General features: G+C 45.9%; 1 protein-coding gene across 1 annotated transcript; it reads left to right on the top strand.

The window, feature by feature from the left end:
- Nucleotides 1–956: 956 nt before the first annotated feature.
- On the top strand, nt 957–12,796 carry LOC139656074 (protein bicaudal C homolog 1-A-like). Its single transcript, XM_071533560.1, has 19 exons — nt 957–1,248; nt 2,806–2,852; nt 3,318–3,387; nt 3,586–3,665; nt 3,962–4,123; nt 4,288–4,341; nt 4,611–4,826; nt 5,465–5,728; nt 6,072–6,203; nt 6,493–6,682; nt 6,773–6,918; nt 7,005–7,219; nt 7,656–7,749; nt 8,343–8,382; nt 9,783–9,946; nt 11,599–11,824; nt 11,937–12,103; nt 12,399–12,498; nt 12,666–12,796. The coding sequence occupies exons 1-19, from the start codon at nt 957–959 to the stop codon at nt 12,794–12,796; spliced, it is 2,790 nt and encodes a 929-aa protein (XP_071389661.1).
- The last annotated feature ends 4,181 nt before the right edge of the window (nt 12,797–16,977 follow it).

Here is a 16,977-nt window from a genome sequence, read left to right as displayed (position 1 = left end):
TCGAGCTGACTAAATGAGCAGTTTGTTTTCAACCCTTTCCCAGTCTTTTTTCAGGGTTTCCAACTTGTGAGTGATTAAGTGCAGAGCTTTTTCAAATTTGCCTCCTTTTTGACACTTTTCATCCTTCGATCATCCCCCCCCCCCCCCCCCCCCCCGTCCCTGAACTTTATGACTTTCTTACTGCCTGCTTGTTCGTAAACAAATGGGTTGCCGGGCAATGGGGGGCAAACATAGCATTGGAGCAGGTTGTTATTGGAAGGGTTTTTTATGCCAAGCATTGTTGCAAGCTCACCCCCCCCCCCCCCCCCCACACACACACACTCACTGCCCCTATACACCCCCCTCCACCCCTACCTCTGGAATCTCAAGCCCTCTTACATCTCATTCAGGGAAGGCAAAGAGAAAATGTGCAGTGGAACCCAACTGGATCACCCGTTTTTTGTTGGTTTGAGTATGTTTTTTTTTGTGTGTGTGTGTGTGTGTGTGTGTGTGTATGTGTGTGTGTATGTGTGTGCCCAGGTGTGGTGTGATGGTGTGGTTTGTCTTTTCACATAGGCCTTGTCTATCCACATAATCTGGGGACGTTGAACGGAGGATTACTGAGGATTTGCTGGGAGAAGAGCGAGTCTCAGTAGTAGTTGTAGATTTTGTCTGTCTGGAGCCACCTTGGATAGAGAAGACATGGCCTGAGGTGCTGTAAGGAAGTGACTTTCCCCATACATCCTAGACTGTGAGAGAGAGAGAGAGAGAGAGAGAGAGGCAGAGAGACCGAAAGCTAGATTTGTGCACTAAATTAAGTGAGGGGGGCGGGGGATATAAAGAAGGGGCAGAGGGGGTGTTTCTTTCCCCTCTCTCCCCTTCTTTTCTCTCTCTCCCGGTCTCCTTGGTCACACACATGCACACACACACACACATACACACACACACACACACCCTGACGAGGGCTCAGTCCTGCTATGGCCACCGCCGCCGAGGAGAGCTCCCCGGTCCCGGCCAGCACAGCACCACAGCAGCCTGACTTTGAACCTAGCGTAGAACCCAGCTCAGCACCAAAACCCGAGCCCCGCAGCGAGGCCCAGGCGGCGTCCCGGCACGACCGAGAGGAAGAGGAGGATGAGGAAGAGGAGGAAGGGGGAGGAAGCTCTGGAGCGGGACGAGAGGAGAGGGCAGGAGGGCAGAGTTCGGACCCGGAGTGGGTGGAGGAGAGGTTCCGGATCGACAGGAAGAAGCTGGAGAGCATGCTGTACGGTGAGTGGGCTGGGATTATGATAATAATAATAATGATAATAATAAACTTTATTTATATAGCATTTTTCAAAACAAGGTTACAAAGTTCAAAAATTGTCATAAAACATAAGAGTAAAAGTAGGACTGAAAGGAAGTAAAAAGAAATATAAAGTAAGAGAAGAAAACAAGGATAAAAGAGAAAATAAAATTATAAAATCATGATAGAAAGTCATAAAAGAGAAGCCACAGTAAGAAAATGCCTTGACATAGAAGTAAGTTTTAAGGAGTGGGATGTTCACCATTCTCCAACATTACATGGTTTCTCATGGAGACCCAGTAAAGTTAAAGAACATGCACCTGCACTCCTGTGGATTCCCCCCTGACACCATTAGAGTCCACTCCACACGCGGCACCGGGTGAAGCTCCCGCCTCTGAAAGTTATTCTGTCGACGATGCCTATCATGGCCTCCCAGTGGGGCCCGTACACACCGCTCTTGTTATCTCCCTGACCCCGTGTGTCTTGTCAGGGCTTCCAGGTGGCTGTGCTCTTGTTGTCACCATCAATATAACTGCCATCCGGCCGACTCCTGTAGCTGTATCACCGTGATTTATGACCCGCAATGGCTTATGCATTCAGAACTCTTTTCGCTATTATCATCCCTGTCTGGGGAGCAGAGGTAACTGCCTCTGTTAGTTATCACTGCTTGGCAGCTTTATGACAAATGCCTCCCCTGCGTTAACTGGGGAAGCTCTTTCTGACAGCGCGCTACTGCCGGGGAGAGTGGGTGGTATTTGTCTATTTTGTCCTCGCCCTTGATGCGACGAGCGAATTCATCTCTGATAACTGCTGGTTGTTTTAATGCGTGTGTGGCTGTGCTTTTGTGACTATTTGAGCAGCCTGAGTCAGAGAGTATATACCATGTATCTCTTTCCGTTCGGTGCTGCTTCGCACGTCGGAAAACTCTGCCAGACTGCACTTGAGACTTAGGCGAACAGTGTGAAGATGAGGGTTTGAGGAAGAAGGTGTTTTTTTTTTTTTTTACACATTCCTTGGTGTTTTTTGCAGTTGTTATTAGATTTTTTTTTTTGGTGGAGTAGGAGGTCTTTGCGTCACTGAATGCCATTGATGTGATTAGCTGTTTCTAGGCTAATTTGTGCCCCCCCCCCCCCACCCTCCCAACCTTCTCTCTCCACCCCTTACTGTTCTCTTCCCATTCCTCGGCTTTGGCCAGCGTAACCCCTAGCGATGAGGAGGGGCGGGGGCGTTCCCGGGGCTCCCCCCCTTGTACCCTGTAAATGTCACCGAGGAGCGACGGCCTTTTAAAAAAAAATGTTTATGTTCCCGGCTGCCTCTTGTTCCACTCGCTCTGCAAATTTCAGCCTGGTCAACATACAAATGTTGACCCTGCACAGCTGTCTGAACAGCAATACAGCAATACGACAAATAATACCAGTGAAAAAAGTAAAAAAAAACAAACTGTTGCTTATCTTTATCTATTTGTTAAATACATTTTACAAAACACTTTTTTTGTATGGTCCATAAATGCAGACATTGTAAACTTCCTATCTGTCTTTCAGCTCCAAAGCGTGAAGACGGCGTGACAGGCGAGGAGTTTTTTGAGAGAGTAAGTCATGTTTCACACAGGAAAGGTGTTTTATTCACAAGCCTAACAAAGCCAGGAGATGAAACAAAAGAAAATCCAGCTGCTCTCTCAAAGCATCATCATGCATTAGGTCCCTGTTTAAATGCAGCATGCAGATCAGTGAGAGCCTGCTGCCGGCACTCTAACATTTGCTCTATGCTCTGCACCCAGTGATTATTGCTTTTATAGAGGTGATAATTACAGTCTTTGAAATGCAAATCAACCTTTGTATTCACGGGCTGAGGAAATCTGTTTCGTGTCTGTATGTGTTTATGCGTGTGTTCTGATTGTGTGTGTTGTGATTTTGTGTGTGTGTGTGTGTGTTGGTCTCTGTGTGTGAGCCTTGTTGGAATGCGATAACAGGCGTCGCTCCCACAGTTAAATGCATTCCCCCTCCCAGCAACTGTCTTTGTTTCTTGCTCTCCTCTATTGTTTACGCTTCCACAGGTAATGAGAGAAACTGACACTCAGGTGAAATGGCCCTCCAAGCTGAAGATTGGAGCCAAGTCAAAGAAAGGTGACAAACTCTTTATATTTCAGATGCAACAACATCAAAGCCTCCTGTCTCTGCCCCCCCCCCCCAGTGTGTTTTTCTCTCACCCTTCCCCATAAATATATTCACCATCGCCCGCTTAACACGCTCAAACACATGGCGTTAAATTTGTACGACACTTTTGGGACTTCCCTGTGAAACAGAGCTCTCGTTTCCATCTAGACCCGCATGTGAAGGTGGAAGGGAAGAGAGCCAATGTGTTGGAAGCCAAAAAGAAGATACTAGAAGTGCTAGAAACCAAGGTGAGTGGGCTGAGGCCCGATGTACACAGTCTGCATGAATAATTATGGCAACAGATGTCGTTATACTTTTACATGCTTGCTACACTGCTACAGTACTACTGCTCCACCCTCAATAGAAGGTATTTGTAAAATCCTGTTGTACTAACAAAAGAGTTGCAGGATGGGAGGACTTCTACAATGTCTAATGCTGTATGTGCATAAAATATACACTGTATTGGCTTATGCATTTCTTTTTCTTGTTGCATCTGCACCCATGAACCTCTGAAATCAACTAAGTATTGAAATATAACATGCAGGTGAACAAGGTGACTCTAAAGATGGATGTGGCCTACACAGAACACTCCCATGTGATCGGGAAAGGCGGTGGGAACATCAAAAAGGTGATGGAGGTCACATCCTGCCACATCCACTTCCCTGACTCCAACCGCCACAACGCTACAGGGGAGAAAAGCAACCAGGTAACTCTCTCTGAACCCCGAGGAAACGGGCAACAGCCACTCAACATGCAGCAAGAACAGTAACTGTCACTTTGACAAGGATCTGAAAAATTACACATTCAATGACTTACTTTCAATTCAGTTTTGTGCCAACTTTTCTCACTTGTTTTGGCTCATCTGTGCAGGTCTCCATTGCTGGGCCAATTGAAGGAGTGGAGTCAGCCAGGAGGAGGATAAGAGTGAGTGGTCAACAGGGAGGGAAAGCCAGAGGATTGATTTTTATTTGTCTGGAAGCACAATGTCTTCACTCCTGTCATGACATAGAGATCGATAGAGAATGATTAATAGACTGTCCCCATAACAGACAAAAAGAAGATAAGTGTATTTGGCAAAAAGCCCAACATTATATCCCCTGTCTCTGGGCCCATCTCTCTCTGCCTCTTTTCTTCCTCTCCTCTCCATCCCATTCTCTCTTTCTCTCTCCATCTCATCTCCTTACCCATCCCAGGACCTGCAGCCGCTGGCCTTGACCTTTGACCTCCCGGTCAGCCTGGTGCCCCAGGCCCTGCCGGATGCAGGCTCCCCGCTCATCCAGCAGGTAGTGCAGGCGTTGGGGATCAGTGTGAGCTTCAGGACCCTGCCGCCCCAGCCTCAGGCCCAGCCCCCCTTCTATGGCAGCTGCTGCACCGTCCGCGGTCTGCAGGGCAACGCCGCCGCTGTCAAGGTTAGTAAACATTTACATTGTAACATTTACAACTTAGGGAGTGCTTTTATCCAGTTTACAATGAATACAGCAGTAGAATAAGCTCAAATTCTTATTACAAGCAGCCAATAGTAAGGAGTGAAAGGGCGCAAAGGTCATGGTGCCCTGACAATGTTGCTGTGACCATAGAGCGATCATGTAAAAGTGAAGTGCTAGGGAAAGAAATCAAATACTAGCTTATAGAAATGAGTTTGTAAACACATACAAGTACAGAAGTTTGGTTGATATGAACCAAGAAAGTTGGTTCATACTTTCCTAAACTGTCAGTAATCAGTCATGAGCACATACATGTGTATTTGCCCACTAGTGCTACTGCTGCTGCTATTAATATATTATGTGTATGCGTTGTGTGCAGGCATGTATGTATGTACACACCAGTGTGTGTAGAGAGTAGATATGCATGCAACTTGGTAGATTTGCGGAAAAACCCAAACAAACCTGACAAGAAACCTACTGACACACAGATAGATAGATATAACAAACACACACACACACACACACACACACACACACACACACACACACACACACACACAATGTCTCATCCATTTGTGTTTCTCCACAACACCGTATCATCTCATTCAATCTCTCTCCTGCAGAAGGCGGTGTGCATCCTGATGGAGCTGCTGCTGGGGTCAGAGGTCGGGGGTCAGGCAGCGGGGGTCATGGTGAGCAGCCAGCTGGACGTCACCTCCCAGCAGCACCTCTTCCTGTTGGGGCAGAACGGAGCCCACTTCCTGGGCGTCATGCACCAGACCCAGACCCAGATCATCCTGCCGGACCTCAGCGCTCCGCAGAACCCGCCCTCGCTGCTCATCCAGGGCAGCGCTGACGGAGTGTGTCTGGCCAGGCAGCAGCTCATGGTAGGAAGGGGCTTGGGGGAATGGGAGCGCTGGATTAGGCTTGTTTCGGTTGTTTAGGTAGGATTATGTTAAAGAACAATCCCGAGAGCAAGCAGTTTCTTATTCTTTGAGAAATTGGAGCACTTGCATATGTCAAAACTCATTTTCCATGCTTGTGTTCTGTTACTATTCGCTACATTCTGCTCTAAATCAGCTTGTTTGCTGCTGCAGTGACCCGATTTCCCCACAGGAATCATTTAAGTGTCATCCAATCTCATCTTATTTTGTATTTTCTTCCTTCCCCTCTCTCCCCTTCTTTTCTTTTCTCTCTCATTTTGTGTGGTGTATGCGTGTGCACATCCAGGACTGCCTGCCTGTGTGTCTGATGTTTGACATGCGTGAGGATGGGGAGGCAGATCCTCGTAAGCTGGCTGAGATGATGCAAAACCTGGGAGTGTTCATCAGCGTCAAGCCTAAAGTCAAACAGACCAGCAAGGTACGGCTTTATTCATGCAGCCTCACTACTTTCACCCTGTCACATATCACCTCCATCCATAAAGCAGAGGTTATTTTGTTGTTCCCATTGGCCACCAGTCCCGTTATTTAATTCATTTTATTATGTCGAAACAGTCAATCTGGGACTTTCAGACCCACTGAATCATTCCTATTGAAATATTTCTGATTTCTGTGTTAAACCACTCTTGCTTGACTGTATTCTCACTTGTCGTCTCACTTGATGAGCTGCGGTGTTGCATGCTGATCTAAGTCTCTGTATTGGTGTATAGTCAGTGGTGGTGAAAGGTCTGGAGAGGAACATCTCCAGTCTGTATGAGGCCCGTCATCTGCTCCTGGGGCTGGATTCCTGTGAGACTGCCACGGTAACCAAGATGACCCCTGACCCCCCGCTGACCGGCAGCGGGCTGACCAACTACTGGCTCAACATGTTGCTGCAGCAGCTCCGCTTGTCTGAGCAGGGTGAGCCTCTCTGTGTCCTTGTCTATATTTTAGATATGAACTTACTGTGATCTTCTACTCACTATCTTTTGTGCCTCCCTCGCTGGTCAGGCCCTGTGTCTGCTCCCACTCCTGAGGTGATGATTGGATGTCACAGTCAGACTAAGCCCCGCCCCTTGCCTCCGCCAGGCTTGGCCCCTCCCATTGAGGAAGGGAGGGCAGGACTGAAGGGGACCGACAGCCGGCCACTGGAGAAGGTTTCTATGTGTTTGATTATTGAAAACGCTCTCAGTAAAGCCCAATGACACCAAAACCAACCAGATTTTCTCTCTTTCTTCTTCAGATCCCAGAGAATGAGGACCAATCCGGCCAATCAGAGGATGAGAGCTTCGGGCCCATGGTGATGACATCATCAGAGGTGTGTGAGGCGGTGTGCAGCGGCAGCAGCAGCAGGATGGGACTGATGGGTCGGAGGGGGAGCCTCCAGGGTCCCGAGCTCAGCAGGGTTTTCAGCCAGATGGGCAGACGACACTCTACGGGTCAGGCCCTGACACACAGGTGAACACACACACACATGCACACACACACACACACCTGCATGTGCCAGATCTGTCTGGAATCCGGCCTAAAGTTGCAAACTAAGAAAACCAAGTTAGAGAAAGCAATGCTTGTTGTTTCTATCTTGACCTCATCTATATTTAGCTTTTTGCTGAATCTCATTCTGTACTCTCGTGGCACTCCAGATAACAGAGAAACTTTGCAGCGCTGTGCATTTTTACTGGAGCAGCTCTGCCCTAATGCAGCTCATAATGATATAGCATCATGACACTGCCTTTGAAATCCTCCTATTAAGTCTCAGCATTACTGCTACCCTGGGATAAGGAGTAAGAGTTGTTAAGCTCTCAAGTTTTACAGACATTTCCTTTGTGTGTGTGTGTGTGTGTGTGTGTGTGTGTGTGTGTGTGTGTGTGTGTGCATCCCCTGTATGAGGCAGATTCCTGAATGGAGAGATTGAGGGAGGGAGGAGCGACAGGAGGAACAGCCTGAGGAGAGAGGTGACGCTGGCTCACGATGCTCTCACAGATGAGGTGAGGAGAAACAAGAAGTGGAGATCTCTCTCTTTCTCTCTTTCCTCCCCAGCTGATACATTACAGCCGAGGTTGTGAAGAATCTAATATAGTTACAACAGATTCTCAGTGATCAGATGTTTGAGTCTCTATACCTGACTTAAATAAGGAGAGGTTTGCTAGTGCTTTAGAATGAATCCTTGTCTAGAGCATAGGGGAGCATGAGAAAGAGAAAAAAGACAAGATTTAATAAACCTTTGTTTATCCTATGCCAAGTTTAGATGACAAGATAGATTGAACGCAGCAGCAGCATTTTATTTGTGGTGTTGTGGAACCAATTGATTTCTCACCTCCCTGACCCCTGCCAGACTCCGTTTTGAGAATTGATTTTTCTGTTTGTTTGCTTCCCGCCTTATTTGTCATCTCTCGCTCTCAAAGTTACCGTGCGGAGGATTAACAAGTTTACCACCATAACAGCAGGAAGCGTTGCAGCGCGTGGGTGTTTGTTCCCGCCGTAAATTAGGTTCCCCCCCTCCTGTCCTCAGTAGCCAGAGAAAAAATAATTCAATTTCATGCATTATTTACCTTCTCTATTTCCTGTTTGTGTTGTGCAGGGTTATGACTATGAGAAGAAGAAACTGCTGGCAACCCGAGGTTAGTGCTCCTAAATGTTTAATATTTCTTCCTGTCTCACTGTGGCCTCAAGAGCTCTGCACAGACTTCTGTACCAACAATTAGGGCAGTGCTATGCAAGCGTTTTTCATTGATCTATGGCCGCTGTATACTGGAGACAGATATATTAAAACACAGTTTACAGGGTGAGGTTTGGCACAGAATAGTTATATTGTTGTTTTGCTTGTCAAACATCCACCCAGACAACCAAGCTGTTGTTTTTGGAGCTGAAGAGGATTAGCGTAAGAGTGGAAACGCAATTCACCTCAGCTCCTCACAGATAGACAGCACAGTGCATCAAGGTTTGGCCATGTTCTGGCAATAATGTGTTTTCATGTCATATGATTGGATAGGCCACTTTCATTGTTGCAGCCTTTTTTAGTTTATTCAAATCAGTGATGAACACATTAATATGCTGAGCAGAGCCAGGAATTTGATAGAGGGGACCCATTTCGGCGCTGCACACTGCCAAGACAACTGATGAAGGGGACCTGTTTGTGGGCTGCACCGTGCCAAAGATATAATAGAGTAACATTGGCACTCCCACTTAATTCACACAGTTTATGCAGATACACAATACAGGCAACACACACGTGCACACACACTTACTGCGTCTGTGCACACATAAGTACTCACATGCACACACATGCACACACACGCATGCACGCACACACGCACGCACGCACGCACATACACACACACACACACACACACAAAAACAACACAACCTCATCTATCATCCAGAATGAGAGATACTGGGGAGCTCTGCAGCCAAATGGTGCTCAATTCCCTCAGTGTTTCTTTATGGGATTATGAATTAGCAGTTTGAATGGGCCATCTGCCTCACAGTCATTAAGACACCCATATGCCAGTATATGAATGGGACATTTACACACACAAATGATAACCCACCAGTTACAATCCTGTTGGTATCGCACTCTTTCTCGAGTGCTATTACAGTTTTTATCACACATTCACACATGGATCCTATTCCGGTGCCAGAAGAGTCCCAGGGTCATTTGTCTCTTGAGTGTCTGTATCTGTCTCGGTATCTGCAGTCTGTGCTTTATTATTGTAAGTATGCCACATAGTAGCAATTCTTAATACTATCTATAATTCGGTCTTCATTATTTCACACCTGAAACCAAATTTATCCAATTCAGACTCTCAGAGGAGTAGATGGAAAACTTCAACTTGCATTTTAGTGATGGAGAGACTGTGGCTATGTGTGTGTATAAACATGAAAAAAAGAGCACATCAATATGAATTTGAATATTTTTGTACTGGGTACACATATTTCTGCATAGCTGCACAGCTCTTCTGTATATTTTTACTTATCGAATGTGTGTTATCCCTCTCTGTGTATGTGTGCGTGTTCTCAGCCATGCAGAGGAAGCCCGTGGTGACAGAGGTCCGGACGCCCACGGACACGTGGAGCGGCCTCGGCTTCTCCAAGTCCATGCCTGCCGAGGCTGTGAAAGAGCTCCGCAACATCAGCCGACGCAGCTACAAACCCTACCTGAGCAACGGCACCAGCCAGCAGCAGGTACAAATGAGCCGATGCTGCCTCAAAGCAATATTCCACTTGGTGTTAACATGGGGGTTGTTTGGCACTTGAGCGCCATGACAACCAGAATATAAACTACTCACCAAGACCGGATGCAGCTGGGACGAGTTTGTAGTGTTTGTAGTGTTTGAATGAGGCCATGAAAATAACCAGAAAACTTACATTTAACATGTTTGTGAACATATTCAACAACAACAGATCCCGCTTTTAAGACAGTAAAGCAGTCCTGGGTCCATCCTCATATTGCATTCTGTTGTTGAATCTGTTCATGAACGTGTTAAATGTCAGCTTTCAGGCTATTTTTGTGGCCTCATTCAAATGAATGGGCAGTAAAAATCAGAACGCTACAAACTCATCCAGCTGCATCTGATCTTGGTGAGTAGTTCATATTATGGTTTTCATGGCCGAATAACCCCCATGTTATAAAACTAAGTGGAATATTGCTTTAACCTCTGTAGTGAGACTGAAGTTAAATAGCTTTCCTATCTACTCCTACTTATCATGGTATGAGCTATCTCAGGGCCTCGAATGATTTGAGTGTTTTCTCTTTAGTTCGTGCCAGATGGGTGGAGTTTACACTTTTTCTGTACTTGTTGAATTCATTTGAACCGAAGATGAGTTTTTCTTTTAATAGCAGTGCAATGAAATTAGCATCCCCATTGCGCCCAACTGACACGGTCTCATTTATTTATATTGCCCTCTAACAGTTTCAGGCATTTATCTCTCTGTGGGGTAAGCACTGCCAATTTGCACGCTCAATTACCTGGGGCCTGATACCATCGCTCCGGTCAACAAACAGCCCCTCTTCAGCAGCCTGTTTACCTGGGCTGTTTCAGCTCATCGCCCCGGCACTTTAGACGCTTTCTGATCAGCCGCCCTCTGCATGCTCAGTAGTCAGTGACTGAGAGGCAGACGCACTAAAAGGTTAATAGGCGCAAGAGGAATTCGTCCTCCGGTTTTCCTCTGAGACTGAGGGAAGCAAGGAGAAAGCACCCGTTTTGCCCAAGGCGTTGATTATTTTTAGTGAGCGATTTGCTTCTATCACAGGTCAGGCAACAGCCGCAAAGAAGCTTGTTTAGATACATATTTGCTTTTCCTCTCATAGTTTTAGATCAATGCATATTCTGTCCACTGAATTCAGTACACTGCAAAAAAAATCTCCATCTTAACAAGTCTAGTCTATTATTGAGTCGTAAAATCGTAATTTTCTTAAAATAAGTGAAAAAATCTTCCAGTGGGATTAGATAATTTCACCTTTTTCCACTGCAAATTAACTTGTTTCAAGAATTTGTAGAATCAAGTGTCATTTTATTGATCGTAATGCAGTGATCTGCCTTATTCTGACTTGTTTCAAGATATTGACACTCATTTCTAGAAAACTGAAACAAGTGACACTGCATTGGAGTCATCTTACCACATTAGCAGATATATCTTGGTTTAAGAAAAATAAGATTTGAGGGCTGAATATGAGAGTAAATGAATGAATTGTGATCACTGATAACCATTTTCTCTCATCCACTCAGCCTTAGGACAAATATAGAGAGAACAGAGGTCTGAAATGTACACAGATGAAAGCAACACACTGGTTGAATTTGAACTCCATCACCATCTCTCTCTCTCCCTTGCTCCAGTTGTGGGCTGCTCAGGCCGCGAAGGACCGAGCGTGTAACGGGAGCGACTCGGAGAACTGGAGGGACAGACGCGGCTCCGCATCTTCTTCCTCGCCCGTCTCCTCCTCCTCTTCCTCCTCCTCCCCTTCCTCACCCCCCTCCAACTTCTCCTCCTCCTTCTCTTCTTCCGCCTCCTCCTTCCCCGCGTTTGCATCCTCAATGAGCAGAGGCAGAAATGACAAACCCTGTGAGTGTCCTCCAATTAAGGGTCCAATGGGATTAACAAGATAGTGATATTGTCACGTTCTTTGTCTTTGACCTCTGACCTTCTCCTCTGAACTCTGCCCTCTGATGCCTAGCGGAGATCTTCCTGAGCGGTGGTAGCTACTTTGAGGGCGTTTCCTCATCCAGGAGGGCGTCGACCTGCAGCCAGCGGAGCCCCTCCCCCCAAATCACAGACGACCTGCCTGAGCTGCTCAGCCAGCTGGGCTTGGGGAAATACATTGATGTGTTCGAACAACAAGAGGTAAACACACATGGAGAGTTGGGAGGAATCAGAGACTTCAGACTTTTGAAAGACAGTTGCCAGTGTGTCGAATAATTTTTCACTATCACTTATACATGCAACACGCTGGGTTTTGATTTGGTTGGCTGCGTGGGGAGAACTGGCTGCAGAGTTTGAATCTAGTCTGGTGTACACACAAACACACACACATACACACAAACAAACACGCACACACACTCTTGTTCCCCAGCCAAGCGTGTTCTGCATTATGAATGAGCATCGCGATGCAACTGCTATCTGTGCTCTGTTCGTCCAGATTGACTACCAGACATTCCTCACTCTGTCTGATGAGGATCTGAAGGAAGTGGGCGTCTCCACCTTCGGAGCCAGACGCAAGATGTTATTGGCAATCTCAGGTGAGAATCTGATGTCTTAGGTTGAATTCAGGTCAGCTTTTCCATCTGTCAGGGTGGTAGGTGGCTGTCGGATGAGTGTGAATCTTTCTGCATTGGCTGTGCTTTTATTGTTGAAGGCCCGTTGCTGTAGATTTTACTTCAGTCTATCCCTTTATCTTTCTGTCCAGACCTGACCAAGAGCAAGAGGAGGCTCTCAGATACGCCCGCTGTGAAGCCAGGCTACCTGGAAGGCGGAGCTAGCGGCCGACTTCCACGAATCATGGATGTAGAAGTTGCCGCTCAGAGTAACCGCTGGTGAGAGCAGGCGCCAATCAGCTCTGCGCTTTATCTGACCCAGGTGGAGTTACAAAACTTTTAAAACAAATACCGGGACACTGTTGCCACTGCAGAAGTCTTGGATCAGTCTGTTCCTAGCCATAACTGAACAAGTATGAAATTGCCCTGAGAGCAGTAGACAATATGTAGACATTTTTATCCAATTCCTTCCGTCTACAGCCATAACCCAAAGCTTTTGATACAAGCTCAAGACAAGGAGGTCTTCCCTTCGAGACGTCTGATTCTACCAGAAACACACAATGTGAAACACACACTGGGAGAATGTGTTCACAGTTCTCCTTTTTGGCATCTTTTATCCTGAGAAAGTGCCTTTCTTATGCAAACCATCGCTTTGACCATATGTGTTGATGATACTGTTAACCACTACATATATGCACTGTAAATAGAGATTTACAAGAGAAAATGAAATTGTATTATGATAGCGATGATAAATAAACCGTTTCCAGTAACGCTGAGAGTCAATTTTTCATTCATACCCACCCATGTAAAGATGTAAACTAGCCTCTGCTCCGACTGCTCCACCCACCACCAGAGGGCAGTGGTGTCACACACTGTGTTTAGACATTCAAGTCACATTCTTATTGCATGAAAAATAATGGATTTGTTTCAGGAATAAATACAGTAGCGGAGAGCATGATGGACAAGCTGGAGTTGGCTCGGCAACATTCAGATAAGGAAAAAAATGAATTCGGAAAACCTTAATAGGTAAATAGATTTATTGGTGTGAAGGTAATGTGAAACCCCTTTTAATATGGTTTGGTCTCACCTGACTGCACACCTAAAAGTTCCAATTAAATTTATCACTGGCTGCCAGCAGTGAAGCCACTGGAACCGTTTATGAGTTGTTTCCTGCTTAATTTATTTAGAACAGGACTACTCCCGGTAATTAAGTGTGATCACAGGCATGCCTTCGTCTTACCAGCAAAGTGTTCGGCATGATCTCTTTCTAAATTTGCAACTTCGGAATCATTTTGTTTTGTCATCACAGTGAAGGGAACGGTCTGAGAAATCTCCTCCAGCATCTCCCACACTGCCTCCACACATGACATGGGGCGTTTTTGGATGAAGACCCCTCTTGCCTGGGGTAGGAGAGCAGGGGGGAGGGGGGGAGCAGGGGGGCTCTGATACGTTCGGACTATCCACAAGCTGCCTGGTGCAGCAGCAGCCAAGCATGAAAGAGAGTGTGAGTGGAAGAGGTGGGCTGTGACAGATTAGGGAGAGATGATCCCTACTTATTACAACGTCTGTGCCAATTACATAGGCAGGCTTTAGAGCAGTGGTCCTCAAATCTGGTCCTCAGGGTCCAGAGCGCTGCTGGTTTTCTATTCTGCCAGGTAGTTAATTGCGCTCCCCTGTCGTCCGAGGTCTAAATCAGACCCTGATTAGACAGCTAGAATGAAAACTACCTGGCTGAACAGAAAACCAGCAGCACTCTAGACCCCCAGGACCGGATTTGAGGACCACTGATTTAGACCTTACATCCATTTAGATGACAACCTTACTTGGCATATGGCCCAGTACAGCCCACTAATAGGGTAGGTTGGCAAAATTAGGCTATTAGCTGACTCCAATTTGCAGCCTTTTCCTTTTAACTGAATAGTCTAAACAAATGTCTCCCTCACAGTGATCACTGTGTCGAATCATTGGGAAAAGAGACGCAATGCAAGTTAAGGCTTTACGTTATCAGAGATGGTTTGAATGGTTATTTAAGGATTCAATAGTTCAGTGATGGTCAGGATTAAGACAAAATATTCACAATAACCTGCGTATCTAAGAATAGGCTAGTGAAAGCAGACTGTAAGGCAATAACCAACACTAATAACCAACACAGAACAACACCATATCTCATGTTCAATAACACACTAGTTCAGGCCGTTCCCTTTAGTCTCCAAATGGCCACGAATTACACACAGCTCCCCACTCTTGACCAATCACTGGTCTCCATGGAGACCCCGGGCTGAGGGGAGGCCCTGCCTGACAGGAAAGCCATCTGCGGATAATAAAAACCGAAATTAGAGAAATGAAATGGAGGAAAGGAGTGCCCTGAGGATAAAACTCAATGACGCATCTCCCCGTGCTGAAATGAAGATGGAGCTCACTCCAGGAGAGAGTGAGGGGGAGAGAGGAAGGAAAATAAGAATGATAAAGTGGCTTTGACTGTGCGGAGACGGAGAGGCTTGAAAGTGAGCAGTGGAGTGCAATAGATGTGTCTTGTGTTGGCTTAAATCAGGAGGAAATGCTTGACTGCTTGAGATGCTTGACTGAGATGTAAATTTAAAAGACAATGAAAAAAAAAAAAAAAAAACAAGTATGATGCAGCATAAACAATGTAATAAAATAGAGGGAAGAATAATCTGCTTTTGTCCTGCAGCCTATGGGATAGTAAAACTCCAGAGTGGCACACAATGCTACACTAGTTATGGTCACAGAATTGGGTGATTATACACCATCCACAGCTCCTGGTGTAATTTGCTTTGCATAGTTAAATCTATTGTCTATAGTAGCTGATAGTGGTAGTGGTTGTGGTTTCTGAACTGCTGAATGGGCCGTTTCAAGCCGTTTCAGCTGTCCTCCTCTGATTGTTGGTACAATGCGTTTTCAAACTGCTGAGCGGGCTGTTTCAAGCCAGCGGGGTCAGCTGTCCCATTAGCCAATGATATTACAAAAACACTCATTAAGCTTTTATGTTCTTTTCTAACAGCTGGGCACTGCTGCCTTTATGCTTCTTCTTTTTCAAAGCCAAGAGATAAGAGTATTTTCTGCTGTTCCCTTGTCTCTCTCTAGCAGGGGAGGCTGCACTGTCAAGGTTTGGAAAAGGTCAGAATTGATGGAGGGCTTTCATTGTGCTACTGCAAAGAAATCTCAGCCTCAGAAAAACAAAAACAAAAGGGAAATATGAGAAAGATAAATATATGTACACTTTCACATTGAGGAAAGAGATGTGTCTTTATCTCATCATATATATATTTTTTTTTCTGTGAAGAAATGGATGTGACTCTAGTTGTGGAAGGATAGGAGAACAACAGACGCATGGACACAGGCTTGGAAGGTTCAAAAGACACCCAAAGTGCCACTTTACTTAAATTTTCAAAGTTACAAATAAAAGTTCACTTGTTGACATGGTGAAGGTTTCAATTTTAAATCACTGAACATATCCAATGTTGGGAGGCAGAGGCAACAGATCCTGTTCTCTGCTCCCCAGCTTCACATGTCCTCCCAGCTCAGGAGCAGCTTCTTCTTCTAGGGTCCATGCAGTCAAACCGCCTGAGCACCCTTATTGGCCAATTAGAGAAAGAATGGCTGGTTGAGGCGCTGCAGAGTCGTAGGCCTTGTAGTTTGCTTTTCTACACTGCTATCCCTCTGTGATGCGACAACATGTACTTTCTAACCTCCTGAGATTGGGAGAAGAACCAAAGAGACACTAGACAGCATCAACATAGCAACAAAGTATTGTAGCAGCCAAATAGGCATCACTTTCAGATTGAGATGCATAGAGCTAGACCTGGCCAGGAAAACCTCTCTTTTACAGAAACACGATGAGAAACATGCAACAACAACGACAATACATCATTAATCTCATTGCTTCCTGGGCTTTCTGGGACATTCAAGATCAACGATTAAATAATTTACAATCCTCCAAGAAATAACGGAGAGAGCTTCTCAGAGCCTGGGAGTGCGGTGGCCGTTGCAGAAACATTGGAGAACATTGGGAGGAACCCAGCAGTGGAACACAGAACATGAGAATGAACCTCTGATGGGAGGACAGGGAATGGAACCCAGAATCTGGCCGTCCTGGAGGAAACATATTTACATCCAACACATCAGCTAACTGGCCTCACAGACTGACCAGAGGCTCTGACATGGACACACAGAGAAAGAGAGAGAAGGGACGAAATAAGAGAGAAGGAAAACAGAGAAGTGAGTCCATGTTAGTAGAGGTTAAAGATCGTGGGTTTGGGGAGGGTAGAAGCAGGGATTGGACAGCTTGAGCAGAATTCTAAAAAGGACTTGACAGTCTTTGTTGAAAACTAATAGGCTCTCTGTTTCATGTCTGAGGAAAGAGAGAAACACTTGATAAAGACAAGGTCAGAGGAGGGTCACTGAAGAGAGAGATTTTGGTAAGTGACAGGGATTACAAGAACA

The sequence above is a fragment of the Centroberyx affinis genome, unplaced genomic scaffold, assembly GCF_046629955.1.
Source record: "Centroberyx affinis isolate AG114_WGS23_722 - 3 ecotype Tasmania unplaced genomic scaffold, CSIRO-AGI_Caff_v1 ptg002380l_1, whole genome shotgun sequence".
Lineage (NCBI taxonomy): Eukaryota > Metazoa > Chordata > Actinopteri > Beryciformes > Berycidae > Centroberyx > Centroberyx affinis.
This window is presented reverse-complemented; position numbering and strand designations above follow the sequence as displayed.

Excerpts from the sequence above, each read along its gene's own strand:
- LOC139656074 (XM_071533560.1), top strand. The coding sequence starts at position 957 with ATGGCCACCGCCGCCGAGGAGAGCTCCCCGGTCCCGGCCAGCACAGCA. Across the intron at positions 7,220-7,655 it reads GGTCAGGCCCTGACACACAG|ATTCCTGAATGGAGAGATTG; the intron begins GTGAACACACAC and ends TGTATGAGGCAG. Across the intron at positions 8,383-9,782 it reads GAAACTGCTGGCAACCCGAG|CCATGCAGAGGAAGCCCGTG; the intron begins GTTAGTGCTCCT and ends GCGTGTTCTCAG.